At 41.8% G+C, this 17,192-nt stretch overlaps 1 protein-coding gene across 7 annotated transcripts in view; it reads left to right on the top strand.

Moving 5' to 3' along the window:
- Positions 1-17,192, top strand: part of LOC148027010 (putative ion channel POLLUX) — a 97,968-nt gene that overhangs the window by 35,254 nt on the left and 45,522 nt on the right. For 4 of the 7 annotated variants that reach the window (XM_087691556.1, XM_087691555.1, XM_087691554.1 and 1 more), the window contains one exon: positions 13,384-13,476. In XM_087691556.1, the coding sequence (XP_087547682.1) occupies positions 13,384-13,476 (93 nt within the window). Of the gene's footprint in view, positions 1-12,838; positions 12,961-13,383; positions 13,477-17,192 lie in introns of those variants that run through there. The other 3 variants (XR_015692925.1, XR_015692924.1, XM_087691559.1) reach the window with 3 other exon arrangements.

The raw sequence follows: 17,192 nt of genomic DNA, 5'->3' as shown, positions 1-17,192 counted from the left end.
TGTCTGAAACAGTACTAAACTAGAACTGATTCTGGACTGTTCAGAGGCTATTTTAGAGCCCAATTGATACCAGAATCAAGGGGCATTTGGCCCAGATGATGCAGGACAGTGTAGGGAATAGTATGAGCTGGAAACAGGTCTCAGAACAGGTCTGAACCAGTAATTACAGTGGGCAGAACAGTACAGGGAATAGTATGTGTTGTAAACAGGTCTCAGAACAGGTCTGAACCAGTAATTACAGCAGACTGAAATGGTCAATTCTGCACTCCAACCAGAAGATTCAGCCTTGGGCAGAGTTTCCCCTCCTGGTCGGCTTGTTTTGGGCCAGTAATTGTACTGTTATGTTGCCAAATTTCACCCAGAATAGGTGAAAGACAGCCCATTGTACTCTCTCTCTTTTTAAAAATAAAGAAATACCGCAAGGGGCGCCTAACTTAGGGGCCAACAGGGTGTCTGTGTTGCAACAGGAGCATTTTAGCTTCCTGTTTTTCTTCTTGATTCTGTGTCTTTAAGTTCAGGTAAAGTGGGCGACTGTTAATTGGGTTAAAGCATTTATATATTTTGGTTGTACACTACCGCCCTTCCCAGTGAACAGGCCGGTTACATGGTTCCATTGCCGGGATCAAATCACTTTTTCCCTAAAGAGTGAGCCAGGGTTTGTTTGGGTGTAAGACACAGAATTGTGCATTATGGTTGATAGAAAGGAAGACACCAGAGAGGAAGCGTCTTCATCACAGGAGATCCTTGTTGCTCATGAGGTGGGAGAGTCTTCTAGACCTCCACAGTTTGTTACTCCTGTTATGGTTGAGCCACAAGTTCTTACGGCTTCTTCTATGGATGAAGACACTTTCAAGACTCAATTAGTTGCTGCTGTGAGTATGTTTACTCAAGTGATGCAGAATCCAAGGTTTTTGGCATTTTTGCAGCCTTCCCTTCCTTCACAGCAAGTTGGGCAATTTGCAAAGATTTCGGATCCAGTAGAGGTCTAGGATAAGGGTACGCATGCTGCAGATTCAGTGGACACACCAAGGCAGCTTGCGGAGTTAATGGAGACTCCAAGATTGGTTCCGACTGTCCAGGAACAGGTGGCGGAAACGCTAGTTACACAGGCATTGCCAGTTCAGCTCGCCACTTTACAGCAGCCAAATGTTGGTTTAAATGGACAGGGAAACAGTTTTCAGGCTTTATCACAGGTTTTCCACCGACCTCTGTACATCCTGGGTACTTTGGAGGTGGATCTGTATTTTAGAGTATGGTTGGTTATGCACCTAGAAATCAGATTTATGTACTAGGAACAGTGTTTGGGGGTACACAGGGTTTTATGCCAAACCCCATGTATGGTAATATAGGCATGCAGCCTGGATTTCAGGGAGTTCAGGGCAGTTTTGGTATGTCACAGGGCACTTTTGGTATGGCTGGTTATCAAAATCAGCAAACAAGTATTGTGTCTACAAGCCCTGTAGTCAATGGTCCGGCAACTCCCATGCCACCTGTTAGCGTTCCTATGTTACAGGCATATCCTATGGACCCTTTGATGGCTCATGAGAAGCCAAAGCCATACAAGGAAGGTGGTGTTGCCGTACAGTTTGACATCTTTCGGGGATTTGAAGATAGGACTAAGGCTCTTTCTTTCTTACAGCAGTTTGATGCCGCATTTGCAGGAGGGAACTTTATAGAGCCTTCTAAGGTCCGGAAAGCTGCCACTTTTCTCAAGGACAATGCTAGTCAGTGGTGGAGTACACTGTTGATGCAAGGATAGGCTCTTGCCACTTGGACTTACTTTAAGCAAGTATTTGCTTCTGCTTGGTTGACCAATGAATTTGAGATCGATGTTATGTCAGCTTGGCACAATTTGGATGCATCTAAATGCAAGGATTTGGAAGACTATAATAAGAAGTTTTGGAAGGCTTTGCTCCCAGTCACTTCTTATAGGGTTGTGCCATTGACCGAGCAGATAGAGAAATATTGCTGTGGGCTGCCCAAGGAACTTCAGAATTATTCAAAGACAAAGGTGGTGCACCACTTTGACTCAGTTAATTGAGAATGCCACTACAGGAAATGCATTATTGTTGGGATAGTCAAGTGGTTTTGAGGGCAGCATTAAACAGGACAAATCTGAAAAATTTTCAGCAAAGAAGCCATTTGGTAAACAGGTTCATCAGAATTCTCAAAGCACAGGTAAACCTTGGCAGTTCAAGAAGAAACCAGCCAAGTTCTTTGGACAGCAGCCAAAGGACCAGAAGAAACCTTTTGTGCGCAAGTCTCTTGAAGAAAGAAAGGCTTTAATGGCTGAGAGGAAATGCTTTATCTGTGAGCAGACTGGTCATATTGCGTCTAACTGTCCGGATAAGAATAAGAGATCAGCTGATGATGATAAAGAGGACAGGAAAGGAAAGAAGCCCAAACCTTCAGCAGGTTTAGATATGCTGGGAGACAAGCCACACTCGGATACTAATGAGCTCTGCAGAGCTTGGGGTAAAGTTAGGGATCAACATGTACTTATTTTCTTTGATCCTGGAGCTAAGGCAAACTTTATCTCACCAGGTTGGCTTCTACTTGTCAAGATTGTGGGAGAGAAGGAAGGAGTCTCACTTGAAGCTTTCTTGCTTGCACAATGGGGGAATACACACAGAGATGGAGGCTGAAAACAGTTTTCCTCTTCTTAGTTGTGTAAGCCAAAAAGAACTCAAGTACAAAGAAATAGAAGAACCCTCTATATGGGTCTCAAACCAAACTCAACTAACTAAGGTGGCATACTAACTGAGCCACGAGCTAGAGTAGATAAGGATAGCTATCATGTAGCTATTATTCATGGGCGGTGTACCAACCGCATCTGCCACTGACAAGTCGGTGACATAAATGCACAACGGTCACCCTGGCATATCACGAGTGGAGCTCGATATCTCAACACTCCCCCTCGAGCTCAATCCCAATTCCTGCACACCAAGCAAGTCTCTGAACTTGCGCAGCTTCTCTGCGCCCAATGCCTTCGTAAATATGTCAGCTACCTGATCCTCTGTACTGACATAAACTAGATCAATAAGACCTAGTAAAACCCTCTCTCGCACATAGTGATAATGCATCTCAATGTGCTTTGTTCTAGCATGATAGACTGGGTTATTTGCCAAGTGTATACTACTCATGTTGTCACAATAAATGACAACTGGCCCATCTGTAGACTGATGCATATCATAAAGTAGCTTATGCAACCAAGCTACCTCACATGCAGCCATTGCTGCACCCCTGTACTCAGCCTCTGTGCTGGACAAGGCAACTATAGGCTGTTTCTTGCTGCTCCAAGTGACTGCAGCACTCCCAAAAGAGAACACATATCCACTGGTAGATCGTCTATCAGAAATTCTACCAGCCCAATCAGCATCAGTGTATCCATGCAACTGTATCTGAACCCCAGTCTCATAAAATAGTCCATACTGCAATGTGGACTTCACATACCTGAGTATGCGTCTAGCCGCATCCAAATGCGGTTTCCTTGGAGTCTGCATAAACTGACTTACCAATCCAACAACATAGCTCAAATCTGGCCTTGTAATAGTCATATAAATCAAGCTTCCTACTATGCGTCTGTACATAGTAGGGTCTTCCAGAAGCTCACCTGCATCTGCGCTCAGCTTCACATTCTGCTCCAAAGGAACTGAAATAGGCTTACAGCCTGTCATCCCATATTTGGACAGCATGTCCAATCCATACTGCCTCTGCAAGAGCTGTATCCCACTTGGTGATATAATCACCTCAATGCCTAAGAAATAACGCAGCTCTTCCAAATCTTTCATCTCAAACTTCTGCTTCAATAGCATTTTCACATGAAGGATATCTTTATCACTGTCACCTGTCATAATCAAATCATCAACATAAATGACAAGTAGCATAATACCTTTCTCTGTTTTTCTCACATAAAGTGAGAAATCTGCCTTGGAAATCTGAAAGCCAATAGTGACAAGATACTGTCCTATCTTGTCAGACCATGCTCTAGGTGCTTGCTTCAAGCCATACAAGGCTTTCTTCAACCTGCAAACAAACTCAGGATGAACATCATGCACATAACCTGGTGGCTGCTCCATATAGACCTCTTCTTGCAAATCACCATGCAAGAAGGCATTCTTTACATCCATTTGATGTAAAGACCATCCCTTTGATGTAGCCATAGCAATGACTGCTCTTACGGTTGCCATCCTTGCAACCGGACTGAATGTTTCTTCATAGTCAATGCCATATGTTTGTGCATACCCCTTGACTACTAATCTTGCCTTGTATCTGTTCACAGAACCATCTGCATTGTGCTTCACCTTATAAACCCACTTACAGCCAATTGCATTCTTACCTTTAGGCAAAGGTACCAATTCCCATGTAGCATTTGCTTCCAAGGCATCCATTTCTTCATCCATGGCTTTCTCCCATTTTTCTTTTCCCATGGCTTGCTCAAAAGAAGTGGGTTCTGGTTCCTGTATCACTTTGACCATATATGCATAGTGAATGGCTGTAAATCCATCATATTTCAGCCTATCCACAGGATATCTAGCTCTCGTAGACCTGCGCAAAATAGGTTCACTCCCAGGTGCTCTCAAAACATCCCTGGTCTTCCTTACTCCAGGTGTAACAATAGAAGGAATATCCAACTCATCATCAATGCTCTGTTCTGAGCCACTGGATTCACCATCCACATAAGAGTGACCTGCATTCACATCAAACATGGGCTGATTAAGCTTCTCTTTTCCTTTTCATGATACCTGCATACCACTATCTGCATTGCTTTGAGAAGATTCTCCTGGTCTCAATTTGCCTGTCCATGGCGAAGAATGTGAACCACTGCTAGAGGACGCTCCAGGTCCACTAATATTTTGTGACTTCTGCTGTGAATTCTGTGCAGCATTACCATTTTGTGCATCTACATCATCAATCACATTTACTGGTTTATACCAGCTACTCATCTCATCAAAAACATCTCTGCTCACTGTAAACTTACGAGTAGAAGGGTTATAGCATCTATACCCTTTTTGCTGCAGAGAGTAACCAATAAAGATGCACTTCTCAGCTTTTGGATCCAACTTGGATCTCAACTCATCTGGCACATGTACATAGGCAATGCAACAAAAAATTTTCAAATGAGAAATATCTGGTTTCCTACCAGTATACCTCTCCTCTGGAGTCATCCCATGTATTGCTGCAGTGGGAGTCCTGTTCATTATGTAGACTGCTGTAGCAACTGCTTCAGCCCAATAAAAATCTGGCAGGTCTTTTTCATTGAGCATGGCACGAGATACCTCTCCAATATGTCTGTTTTTCATTTCTGCAATTACATTAACATGACCAATGCGTTTATGCCAGATATCAATATCTGCAACTACACCGGTCCCATGTGCAAACATTGCTGCACTCAATTCAGACATGTCTGCATCCAACGTAAACATTCTGCCATTCTTCTTTCCTTTTGCTATCAAGCGACCTTTATTTTTCATATTCTCAACAAAGCATCCATGAGGATTAAATCTGACCTGCAAGCCCTGTTCAACCATTTGACCAACAGAAACCAGATTCTTGGTGATATTCGGGACATGAAATACATCGGACAGGTATTTCTTTTTCCCATCCTGCATAGACAAAGGAATTTTTCCAATCTGCACAATCGGATGTGCAGTATCATCACCAGTCTCCACAAATCCTGGTTTTTCCATTTTCCTTGCATCCTCCATCCATTCTGCATGACCTGTCATGTGGTTTGATGTACCTGAGTCAACATACCATACATCGTTGCTTTCTTCAGCACTTATCACAGAATTGTTCATGTGCTGCACCATAAACAAATGCTCATTTCTGTCATCACCCTGTCTACTAGAAGATGCATAATTCCCTTGTTGCAGTTTTCCATTCATTATGTCATTCTGCTTTTTATAGCAGTCTTTAGCCATATGACCCATTTTACCACAGTAGTAGCATTCAACATTACTGTTTGCATTTTGGCCTCTTTGCCATCCACCACGACCTCTTTGGCTCCCCCTGCCTCTAGAGCTACCACGTCCTCCTCCATAGGACTGGTTTTCTTGAGTTTGATGCATATTCTGATTTCTACCACGGCCTCCAAATCGGCCTTCTCTACCTCTGCCTCTACCTCTTCCAGCATTTCAGTAGAAGACAGTTTCTTTTGAAGTTCCTCCTGAAGAAGATGCACCACCATTTCTCTGCTCCTCAGAAATTAGAAGAGCAATCAACTTCTCAAAATTAGGAAATCTTTCACGAACTGAAATGGATGTCCGAAATTGTGCATAATCCTTTCCTAGACCATTCAAGGTCACAGAAACTAAATCATCATCTTCCACTGGCGACCCAATGGAAGCAAGTGCATCTGCAATCTTCTTCACCTTCATGTGGTAGTCATTGATGCTCATATTTTCTCTTTGCACATTATGCAACTCTTGCTTGAGCTGCATTTTCCTGGCTTGCGTATTTGTGCTATATATTTTTGACAGAGTATCCCATGCCTCCTTTGGCGTACTTGCATCCTGAATATGCACAATCATAGAGTCTGAAATGTTGATAGACAGCCAGTACATAACTTTCCTGGCTCTCTCATGCCATGCTTTAAATGCCTGCATTTGCTGTTGATTGGGAACATCAGGAAGAACTGGTTCTTCTTCATTTCTTGCAACAAATTTCCAATATCCTTTTTCCATAAGAAAATTCGTCATTCTAAACTTCCATGCTTGAAAGTTGTTCTTGTCAAGCTTTTCAATGACAATCTGTGAGAGAGAATCAGACGCCATTACAGAATACTGCAAAAAATTCTGTCACTGCAGAGAACACAGCTTCAGCCTCATAAAGGCAAATCTGCAAAATTGACGAAAGTGGTATTTGACCACACAGTCACTTCCTAGTGACGATTTTGCATATACAGGAACCAAGGATGATTCTGTAACTCCCAATGTCTCTGCACACGAGCATACGATGCAATATCTGTGGTAACTTTTCACCGACCTGTAGAACAGTGGTCGCACAGCATAAAACAGGGCTTTTTTCCGAGTGCGTGCAGAAAACTTCCGTCTCCAAAACAGGCCCCGAAATGGCCTCAAATAAAAAAAACAGGGTCGCCAAGGGCTAAAGCCCAGTCCCGCAGCATATACTGCCCTCTTGCTTCACCGCGAAGGGCATCTCAACCTGAGACAATGCACTCTTGCAATTTCCGGTTGTGCTGCCTGCAGAGATTTGCTCCCAAAACAGAAAATGAAAGCAACATTGCTCCTCTTACCAGAACACCGCGAGCTTGGCTTGCTTTCTTGAGCTCCTTACCACGAACAAGGCTCTGATACCATGTCAAGATTGTGGGAGAGAAGGAAGGAGTCTCACTTGAAGCTTTCTTGCTTGCACAATGGGGGAATACACACAGAGGTGGAGGCTGAAAACAGTTTTCCTATTCTTAGTTGTGTAAGCCAAAAAGAACTCAAGTACAAAGAAATAGAAGAACCCTCTATATGGTCTCAAACCAAACTCAACTAACTAAGGTGGCATACTAACTGAGCCACGAGCTAGAGTAGATAAGGATAGCTATCATGTAGATATTATTCATGGGTGGTGTACCAACCGCATCTGCAACTGACAAGTCGGTGACATAAATGCACAACGGTCACCCTGGCATATCACGAGTGGAGCTCGATATCTCAATACTACTTTGGGCATCAGAGCAGATGAGATGGGCTACACAGCAGAGGCAGGGTTGGCATGTCCTGGTCACTCAGAGTCTGTGACACCCATTCTTGGGAAGCTGCGTCTTCATATACAGTCTTATGTTGATGCAGAAGAATTTTATATCATGCCACTTGAAGGCTGTGATGTCTTGTTGGGAATGCCATGGATGTACAGAAAGCATGGTATGTTGGATGCCTTTAACAAGACACTGACTTTGGAACATAGGGGAAAGACTCATGTGCTTGATCTGAAGCTTAAAGGAGAGTCTGTACCTGTTGTATCGGCTTCTGCCATTACATCTGTAATAAAGAATCATCTTTCTGCGTACTTGATTTTTGCACGTGATGTCAAGGATAATGATGAGTCAAATTTATCTATGTTAGATAGAGATAGGTCTGCTTTCTTGTCTCAGTTCAGTGATTGTTTTTCTAACTCATTACCATCACAGTTGCCACCAGAGAGGTCTGAGGATCATGCAATAGATTTGGTGCCAGGCAGTAGCCCATCAAATAGACCTCCGTATAGGGTTAGTGCAGCCCAACAGAAAGAGATATTGAGCCAGGTGAATGAGCTGTTAGAAAAGGGGTTGATTCAGCCAAGTTCATCTCCCTTTTGCTCACCAATGCTCTTAGTGCAGAAGAAGGATGGCTCTTGACAACATCATGAGCATTATCTTCTCAAGGATGGTTTCATGTTGATGCATGGTAGACTATGTGTGACTATGCCATTGAGACGGAAAGTTATGACAGAGAGTCATTCTCCACCGTATGCAGGGCATCGTGGTATTGATGCAACAGTCAAAGCAGTAGAGACATTCTTTTATTGGCCTACTTTGAGAAGAGACTTGGATGCTTTTGTGCGGCAGTGTTTGATTTGCCAGAAGGTCAAGTTTGACAAGCAAAAAGCACCAGGGCTTCTACAGCCATTGCTTATTCCAGATAAACCATTGGAAAGCATAGCTATGGATTTTATCTTTGATTTTCCAAGGACACAGATAGGAAATGATGGGATATGGACTATTATTTGCAGGTTTAGCAAATAGGCTCATTTCATTCCTGTCAGGAAGAAGATAAAACCAGATCAGATGGCATGTTTGTTTATGTGCAATGTCTTCAAGTATCATGGTATGCCATAGTCTATTGTCAGTGACCGTGATCCATGGATGACAAGTCTATACTGGAGAGGCATATTTGAGAACATGGGCACAACGCTTAAGTTCTCATCATCATTTCATCCATAGACTGATGGACAGTCATCAGAAGAGGCAAATTCTATTGTCTTGGATTTGCTTAAGTGCTATGTGTCAGAGCACAAGTCAAAGTGGGAGCAGTATTTGCCTTTGGTCGAGTATGCATACAATAATACTGTGCATTCGTCAACAGGCAAAGCCCCTTTTGAAATTGTTGAAGGTGGTAAAAAGGTTCCTCCCATTTTGCATACAAAGGATAAGATCTTTCAGGCAGATCAGTATGTGCAGAGTATGGATGAAATGTATCAGAAAGTTAAGCATGCCCTTGAAAGGACTCAGACAAAGCAAAAGAAAGCTTCTGATCATCACCGCTGTGAATTGATATTTTCACTTGGTGATTGGGTACTGTTGCGGTTTGAAAAGGCACGCTTAAAGAAGCGGAAAGGCAAGGAAAGTCTTTTCACTAAGCTTAGTATGCGATACTATGGGCCTTTTCAAGTAACAGAGAAGATTAGTGATGTCAGCTATAGGCTGAAATTACTTGACAATTGGAAGATTCATAATGCTTTCCATGTAAGTCTTCTTAGACCATATGTGGGTGATGTGCCAGAAGATATGCCAGCTGAGGAACAGCCCGAAGTTGAGGAACTTGATGAAATTCTTGTTCCAGAACAGGTATTGGCACACAAGGAAAGGAAAGTGAAAGGCAAAGTTGCTAGAAGGTATTTGGTTAAGTTCAAGAACTATCCAGCTACAGATGCTAAGTGGATGGACGAAGGTGAACTTGTAGAGTCACCTAATGTGTTGGAACTTTACCTTGAAGCATTTCGCTTGCAACCTACCTTGACCCCTTGTATCTCTAAGCTGAAATAAATTGTCAAAGTTACAATTGCTTAAGAAAGAAATTATGTACAGAAACAGATTTTGTACAGGTTAACACTTATTGGGTCCATATGGTTTTCTCAGTGCTAAAGAAGTAAGTATTGCTTGCAAGAATACAGTTTTTACTTCTATTGAATTGAATACATGTTGTAACAATGGTTACTCGATCGGGCATGTATTTTGTGAATTGACTCAGTGGGGATATCATTTTGATGTACCGGCCACTAGATCTCTAGTCAGGGTGATGTGGAGTCATCAAATGAGAATTTGCCACTATGGGGATATCATTGTGGTGTACCGACCACTATATCTAGAAACAGTGATGTGGAGTCACATGATGATAGTCTGCCATGTTTCACAGTTAGAACATATATGTGTTAACAGTGTGTTCAGTTCACAATGTTGACTGATAGCATGTATGTGTTGTACATGTGCTGCCAAGTGTAAGTTCACTGGGTTAGCTGGAAGTATGTATGACATTCATGCAAACGAGGACGTTTGCGATTTCGAGAGGGAGGTATGTCACAAGACTGTGACAACTATTATCTTTTTGTTGATTTCTTTATTACATATTTTATTTGGTTTTTATTTTTGGAAGGATCCCTCTTGAAATCTAAACGCCTGAGTTGCATGGCCAGTATGTGAAACGGACAGGAATGTCTAGTGAGTCAAGACTGGACAGTTAAGGTCCAGTACAAGTCTGGAAGAGACTGATGGCATTGTAGATTGACAAGCCTGGAAGAGACTTGTGAAAGTGTATATGGATAAGTGTGTTGAAGAACAAGTCTGGAAGAGACTAGTTCAAAGTGAAGATGGACAAATCTCCAAAAGATTAGTCCATGTGGGGTTATCAGTGGAAATTCACTTTCAGTTGAGCTACATTACAGATTTGGATGTAGCCATAGTCTGCAAAGATGGTCAGAAGACTAGTGGGATGCAATGGAAGCAACTCCTAAAATTTAGGGAGTTACTATTTTTGGACCCCAGAATCTGTTCGCGTCATTATCTTCGTTTTTGTACGAGGATTAATCCTCTGGTCTATGCCGAGGTCAAATTTTGAACCGAGGATGGAGAATTTTAGACCGAAAGGTTTAAACAGGAAAATTGTTATATGTATGCCATGTGTCACAATTTGGGCATAAATTCCCAAGAGAGAGAGAGAGAGCAGCACAAAAACGAGTTTCAATGCATGGGGGGCTCATTTTGTGAAAGGGAGATGAATTGCTGCAGATGGAGAGCTCTTGAGAGTTGGTCTACCTTGTCTATGCTGCACAGAGGGTTGAGCTTGCTTTCTACTCTCTCTTTCTCTCTCTGACAGTATGGTTATGCTGTAGAATCAAGGGCCTTTCTTCTGATTCAGGTACAGCTGTGTGGAAATATGCTATTTTTGCATGAGGTAAGAACCTCCTTTCTCCAGGAACAGGAGCAGTTGTATGCTGTCCCAGCAGGGACAGGTGAGGGTATTAACCTCACCAAGCAAGTGTCTGAAACAGTACTAAACCAGAACTGATTCTGGATTGTTCAGAGGCTATTTCAGAGCCCAATTGATGCCAGAATCAAGGGGCATTTGGTCTAGATGATGCAGGATAGTGCATGGAATAGTATGCGCTGGAAACAGGTCTCAGAACAGGTCTGAACCAGTAATTACAGTGGGCAGAACAGTATAGGGAACAGTATGTGTTGTAAACAGGTCTCAGAACAGGTCTGAACCAGTAATTACAGCAGACTGAAATGGTCAATTCCGCACTCCAACCAGAAGATTCAGCCTTGGGCAGAGTTTCCCCTCCTGGTCGGCTTGTTTTGGGCCAGTAATTGTACTGTTATGCTTCTAAATTTCACCCAGAATAGGTGAAAGACAGCCCATTGTACTCTCTCTTTTTAAAAATAAAGAAATACCACAAGGGGCGCCTAACTTAGGGGCCAACAGGGTGTCTGTGTTGCAACAGGAGCATTTTAGCTTCCTGTTTTTCTTCTTGATTTTGTGTCTTTAAGTTCAGGTAAAGTGGGCGACTGCTAATTGGGTTAAAGCATTTATATATTTTGGTTGTACACTACCGCCCTTCCCAGTGAACAGGCCGGTTACAGAGAATGACATTCATCTTAGAGGATGGGTATAGCCTCCTATCTGTGCTTTGAGGCCCTCTAAAACAGATAGATTGTGGAGCCATAAGCTTGTTTAGTCACAAGACCTAGTGTTTCTGAGAGTACCGATCTCTAGCCATCCTTCTTCTCAAGAATTCTTGTCAGTAGGATTGTATTCATCCTATCCCATGATAAGGTATAGTAACATAAATGGCTTTCAGAAACTTTATGAGAATCTACTCATTTACAGCACTAATTGTGTGTGAGGTTTAGCTACCTCAACAATCTCTAATACTTCCACGGATGGGGTTTGGGAGACCATTGGTATCCTCAAAAGGTGGCACATTTGGAAGGCACCACTTTTGTGCCTCGTTTGTGGTGATACGGCACGAGAGACCGGCATCTTGGCTGACTCTTTGTGTATCCATTATTGACACTTACAAAGGATGTTGGGATCAGCTTTGAGGGGACTCTCGTGCTACGAAAAAAGATGATAGTAAAACTTTTAGAGGACAGACATTTTAATGTTGAAAAAGATTAATTTGTTATGAAACGTTTTGATTTGCAATAGTTGCACAATGAAACCCACACAGAGTTGTCTTTTATAAGAAAATCATAAAGATGTTAAAACAAAATTTGACCACTGTTCCTTGCAAAGGGGCTGGCATCTTGGCTGACCCCCTTTGTGTTTCCATCATTCACACTTGCAAAGGATGTTGGGATCAGCTTCATGGGGATTCACATGATGGTGAATGAAGGTAATCGTAAAACGCTTATAGCACATACATTTCAATGTTGAAATAGTTTAATTTTGCATGAAACATTTCGATTTGCAATAGGTGCACAACGAAACCCACACAGACACATCCTTTATTGAAGAAAATCGTAAAGATGTTAAAATACAAAAATTTGACCACCTGCTCCTTGCAAAATGTATCAAAGCAGTTCAAATTTAATTTGCAATCATGAAATGTTTCAATACCAACACAGGGCATGAATATCAAGACTATTTAAATGAATATCATGGTTGGGATTTTCTCATCATCAGCAGGATCTCAGGTGGCTTTTTCTCAGTATTCAGGGATGACTCATATTGTTCTTCAGTATGTGCGGTGAGGATTCACTGGTCCATTTTGCCAGTTCATTTTTGTAAATATTTTTGTGGCACAATTGTCCCCAAAATTTGTGTCTAACTTGAACTCTGAATATATTTTCTTTGTTGGAAGTACTGCATCTGGATGCATATTTTAATTTCAAGTTCATCTTGTTCTCTCTCAAGTAGTGAAAGTAGTTATTACTTATTAGGGTGATCTACTCACTGGCACGTATGCATTTCCACAAGGTTCTTTTTTTTTGGAGAAAAGAAAATTCTTTCAATGACACCTTGGAGAAGGTGATTCCTGGATGTAAATTCCAACCTCCGTGCAGCATGATATGCTTTATGGTTTGGATCCAAAGGAGATGTTTGAATTCAAGTCAACATTTCATAACAAGCTTCTTCAGTGTCTTAAAGGATGCTTTCTTCTTTTGGTTAGATTTTAATTCTTGCGGATGAGAAGCTGGAGGAGAATGTTGTCATCGCTGATTCACGTTCCCTTGCAACTCTTCTTTTGATTCGTGACATTCAGGTTAGAATCCTTATGTCCAATTTACGAAAGTTCCCCCAGTCTTGATGTATAATATTTAGTACAACATGCTTATTTGCTCAACTGATCGAGACATATATACCTAGTAACTTTAGCTCTGATTTGTTATTGATGTCTTCCATAGTCAATTTTGTGTCAATGTTGATCTGTTGCGGAGATCTTCCTTAGTAACTCATTGTTAATGGTTATTTGAATAAACATTGATCAAGATTGCATCTGTGAATTTGTGAAAAAGTTCTATTTTGGGTTATGTATGTAGGTTTTTTCCATGATGTTCTTGTGTTGGTAACTGAAGTCAAGCTACAAAAATTGTGTTCTTGAGCAACTTGGGTTACAAATACCCCTGTTTGATTGTTTTAACAATGTAATATGATTTATCATGCATATCACAGTAGTATGTATAGCATGTAGAAGTAGCTCATTTACCTTACCCTATGGGTAGAGAGTGTATGCAAACTATACCCAATAAAACTAAAAGCCTAAGAACCATATAGCTTGTCAAGCTAGACTTGAATGTCGGTAATATGACCTCCAAAATAGCCTTCTCAAGGTGATGGCAGGCTAGTGATTGCCACATTGTGTAGACATGAATTGACAGTGGAACTCTATCTCTCTGAGGACCTTCTGTTAAGCCCTAACCCTAAACTCTTAGGGATGCTGCAATAACAGATTTATCAGAGGGGTGCCTGCTAAACCTGAACCCTAGCTAGTGGGTGAGTTATGATGGTTAAATGTTCTGGAATTAGTAATTAAAACTTCACAAAATGTGTCTTTTAGGGAAAAAAGCAGTAGGAAACAAGGGAGATTTTGTAAGGCTGGAAAAACTGTCATCTCATGACTCTGATATATTTGCAGGCGTTTTCTTCTAAATCCATGTGTAACCGTCACATATTGTAGTCTCAAATGTGATGGGCTAGCTGTTGAAACTTGGGCTTATAACTGTGAGCTTGTGGGTTTGAGTCTTGCTAGCTGCATCACTTGGTTGGACACCTACATTCACATGGTGTGTCCATGAAAGTCTAGGCTATTGCCAACTCGAACATGCAGTTGATTCTCCTCTTTGGTGGGTCACCAAGGAGGGTCCTAGTGTGACCAAGCTTCATTGTTCATTTGTCTTGTAAGCTATCCTATCGATGCATAGGAGTAATGCTAATGTGGTTCTTGCCTGCTCTCTCAGCTAATATTTGGAGGGGAGGCACCCTCCCTTGTGGGTTTTCAAATTTGTGTCTTATCTCAAGAAAAAACAAATGTCATATTTTATATTCGCATACCATTAACCACCTTACATGGGGGAAATCAGGTGTGGTCTGCCTTGGAAAATGTCACATTGTGCACATAGTCGTGTCATTGCTCAAATCAACTTTCACACAAAAAGTACATCATTGTCAACAGAATCCAAGTTGTATAAAGGTGATGCATCCAACATACACCATAGTCCATGGTACCTTGGGTCTGCATCAAGTTCTATAGGTAAGATCGCACCTTGTTACAGCTCATGTTCCCCCATTGAAGTAACTTCAAAAGTATCGTAGAAGTAACCTACTTAGGTGGAGCTGTTCAAGGACTACTTTGAAGTTGAATGAATGCGATTTCCATGTAGACCTTAGAAGAGGGGTAAATTTTTACTTCATAGAGGACACAATTTATTTTGAGTTAGTTTGCCTTCGCCAACAAGCTCCAACTCTTGTTGTAACTGCATCATAGGTTGTGAGGATGTTGCGCACTTCTCTTTGTGTGAGGATTCTGTGCATCATTTCAAGAAAATCTACAAGAAATTAGTGTACTGTGCACTATTGACTACGGGGGTTGACAAAATTTCAATGTCATGTTTTATCTAAACCCTAAATAGAATCTAAAGGGGAAAACTCACATTTACCTTCAATTTGTTATTGAGCCCGATACATGAGAATGAGGTTGTATTCAGCTCTTGAAATCTCGTATGGTCTTTAGACTCCATGGTAGTCTCCAGCCATGTCGAAGGGGAGGGCACAAGCTATGTGGCCCACTCCCACTCGTTTCTCGATGGATTTGGCTCGGGAGAATGAAGCAACGATGTCGTGTTCGAAGTCATCCTGCCCTCTTGTTATTCCTACTTCTTGGGAAGGGCTTTTAAATCAAAGGCCTAGGTTTCTTCATAGAAATCCTAGCTCTAATACCGTGTAATGAAATACCCTAATGGAGAAACACAAATACAATCGTATGACAAAGCACAAAATGAACAGAGCACAATTAGGGTTAGGGTAACTTAGAGACACACTAAAGATTTGAAATGAATGAATCTATATAATACAATGCTCATGTACCAAACACACTATGCAGTGAAGGAATACTGTACCCCGAACTCTTGTGTCTGGAAGCAGCAACACAGCAGTAGATGTGGGATCTCTGATAGATGGAGCAGTGAGGAGAGAGAAGTGCAAAATGCAACCTATTATGTGTGGGCGATTGACTGGACAGCTCCAGGAGGATCAAGATACAGGAAAATCTGCCAACATAGACTGCTGAACAGCAAATGTAGCTAGGAAGGAAGTCACCTCCAGCTAACGAGGAGGATGCTAGTGCAGTCAATGCAGGCAGAAAATGGTTGTTAGCTGCAAACGCCACCTTTGGAGGGCTGGTGAGAGGTGGAAACAGCAGCAACATGTATGAACTGCGAGGTAGAGGCTGGAAATAGGTGCGTGATGGGTGAAGCAATGTCGGTCAACTTCGGCTGAGATGTTTTCCATGAATGGGGTGTGGGCAGCGAACCTAGAGCACCTGAAACTTGCAAACACGATTGACTGAATGGGAGGCAAGCTGTCTCTTAAATTTTGGGGCCTTCCAAATTAGGGTTTACATATGGGACATTGAAACTCTTTCGAACACCCCCTCTGAGGCCCAAAACTAGAATAAAAAAGGGACTACAAATAAGCTCAAGACCTTTTTCTTTTCTTTTCTCCAAGATATCCCAACCCAAAGCAACTGGGGCATCGAGCAAAGGGTACATGTCAGTTGCTCAATGATCTACTCAGACTACAAAGGCGATGGTAATCTTACCAAGGAAGCCCTGATATTCACCCTAGAGAGAACAAAGCATTAGAAAAAGGATGCTCATTGGCTATCTAGTGGCCTATCAAGTCTTGCAAAGGTAGATGGAAATACAATGGACTTTTTTTAAAGGCCTTTGTTTTGTTTTTCAAAAGATTTAGCATTGAGTGTGAAACCAGTCTTCCTTCCGTGGATGGGTGGTAAATCCTTGATTACAACTTAATTATAGCAGCAAATAATAAATGCAAATCTGAAAATACAAATTTACCTATTGATCTTGGACAATGCACACCTGATTGGCCCTAAAATTGGCACCCCTTTTGGTATTTCTTCAGCTTTATTGAAGAAAAAGTTGACTTACAATGGGATTCTTCCAATCCCTTTCGGTATTTCAACTCCCCTTGCTGTCCAGAGTGACCAACAAGCCTTCAATCTATTTTGCCCTTTGATTCGGATACTAGATTGACCTTCATCCACTTCATAGACGATGGAAATGCCCCAAATTCAATGGCTGGCCAGTCCTCCACTTGAATTTAGCTGAAATTCGCCTTCAGTCTTGTTGAACCCAAGTCTTGGAGCTTCCAAATTTTGGCACGCTTTCCATGGCTGTTGCTAAACCCTAATTTCTGTTGTAAATTAGGGTTTACAGCAGAGAAATTTGCATTTTCTTA

This window comes from Lygodium microphyllum, chromosome 13 (assembly GCF_053477565.2).
Source record: "Lygodium microphyllum isolate KBCC chromosome 13, Lygodium_microphyllum_v1.1.10, whole genome shotgun sequence".
Taxonomy (NCBI): Eukaryota; Viridiplantae; Streptophyta; class Polypodiopsida; order Schizaeales; family Lygodiaceae; genus Lygodium; species Lygodium microphyllum.
This window is presented reverse-complemented; position numbering and strand designations above follow the sequence as displayed.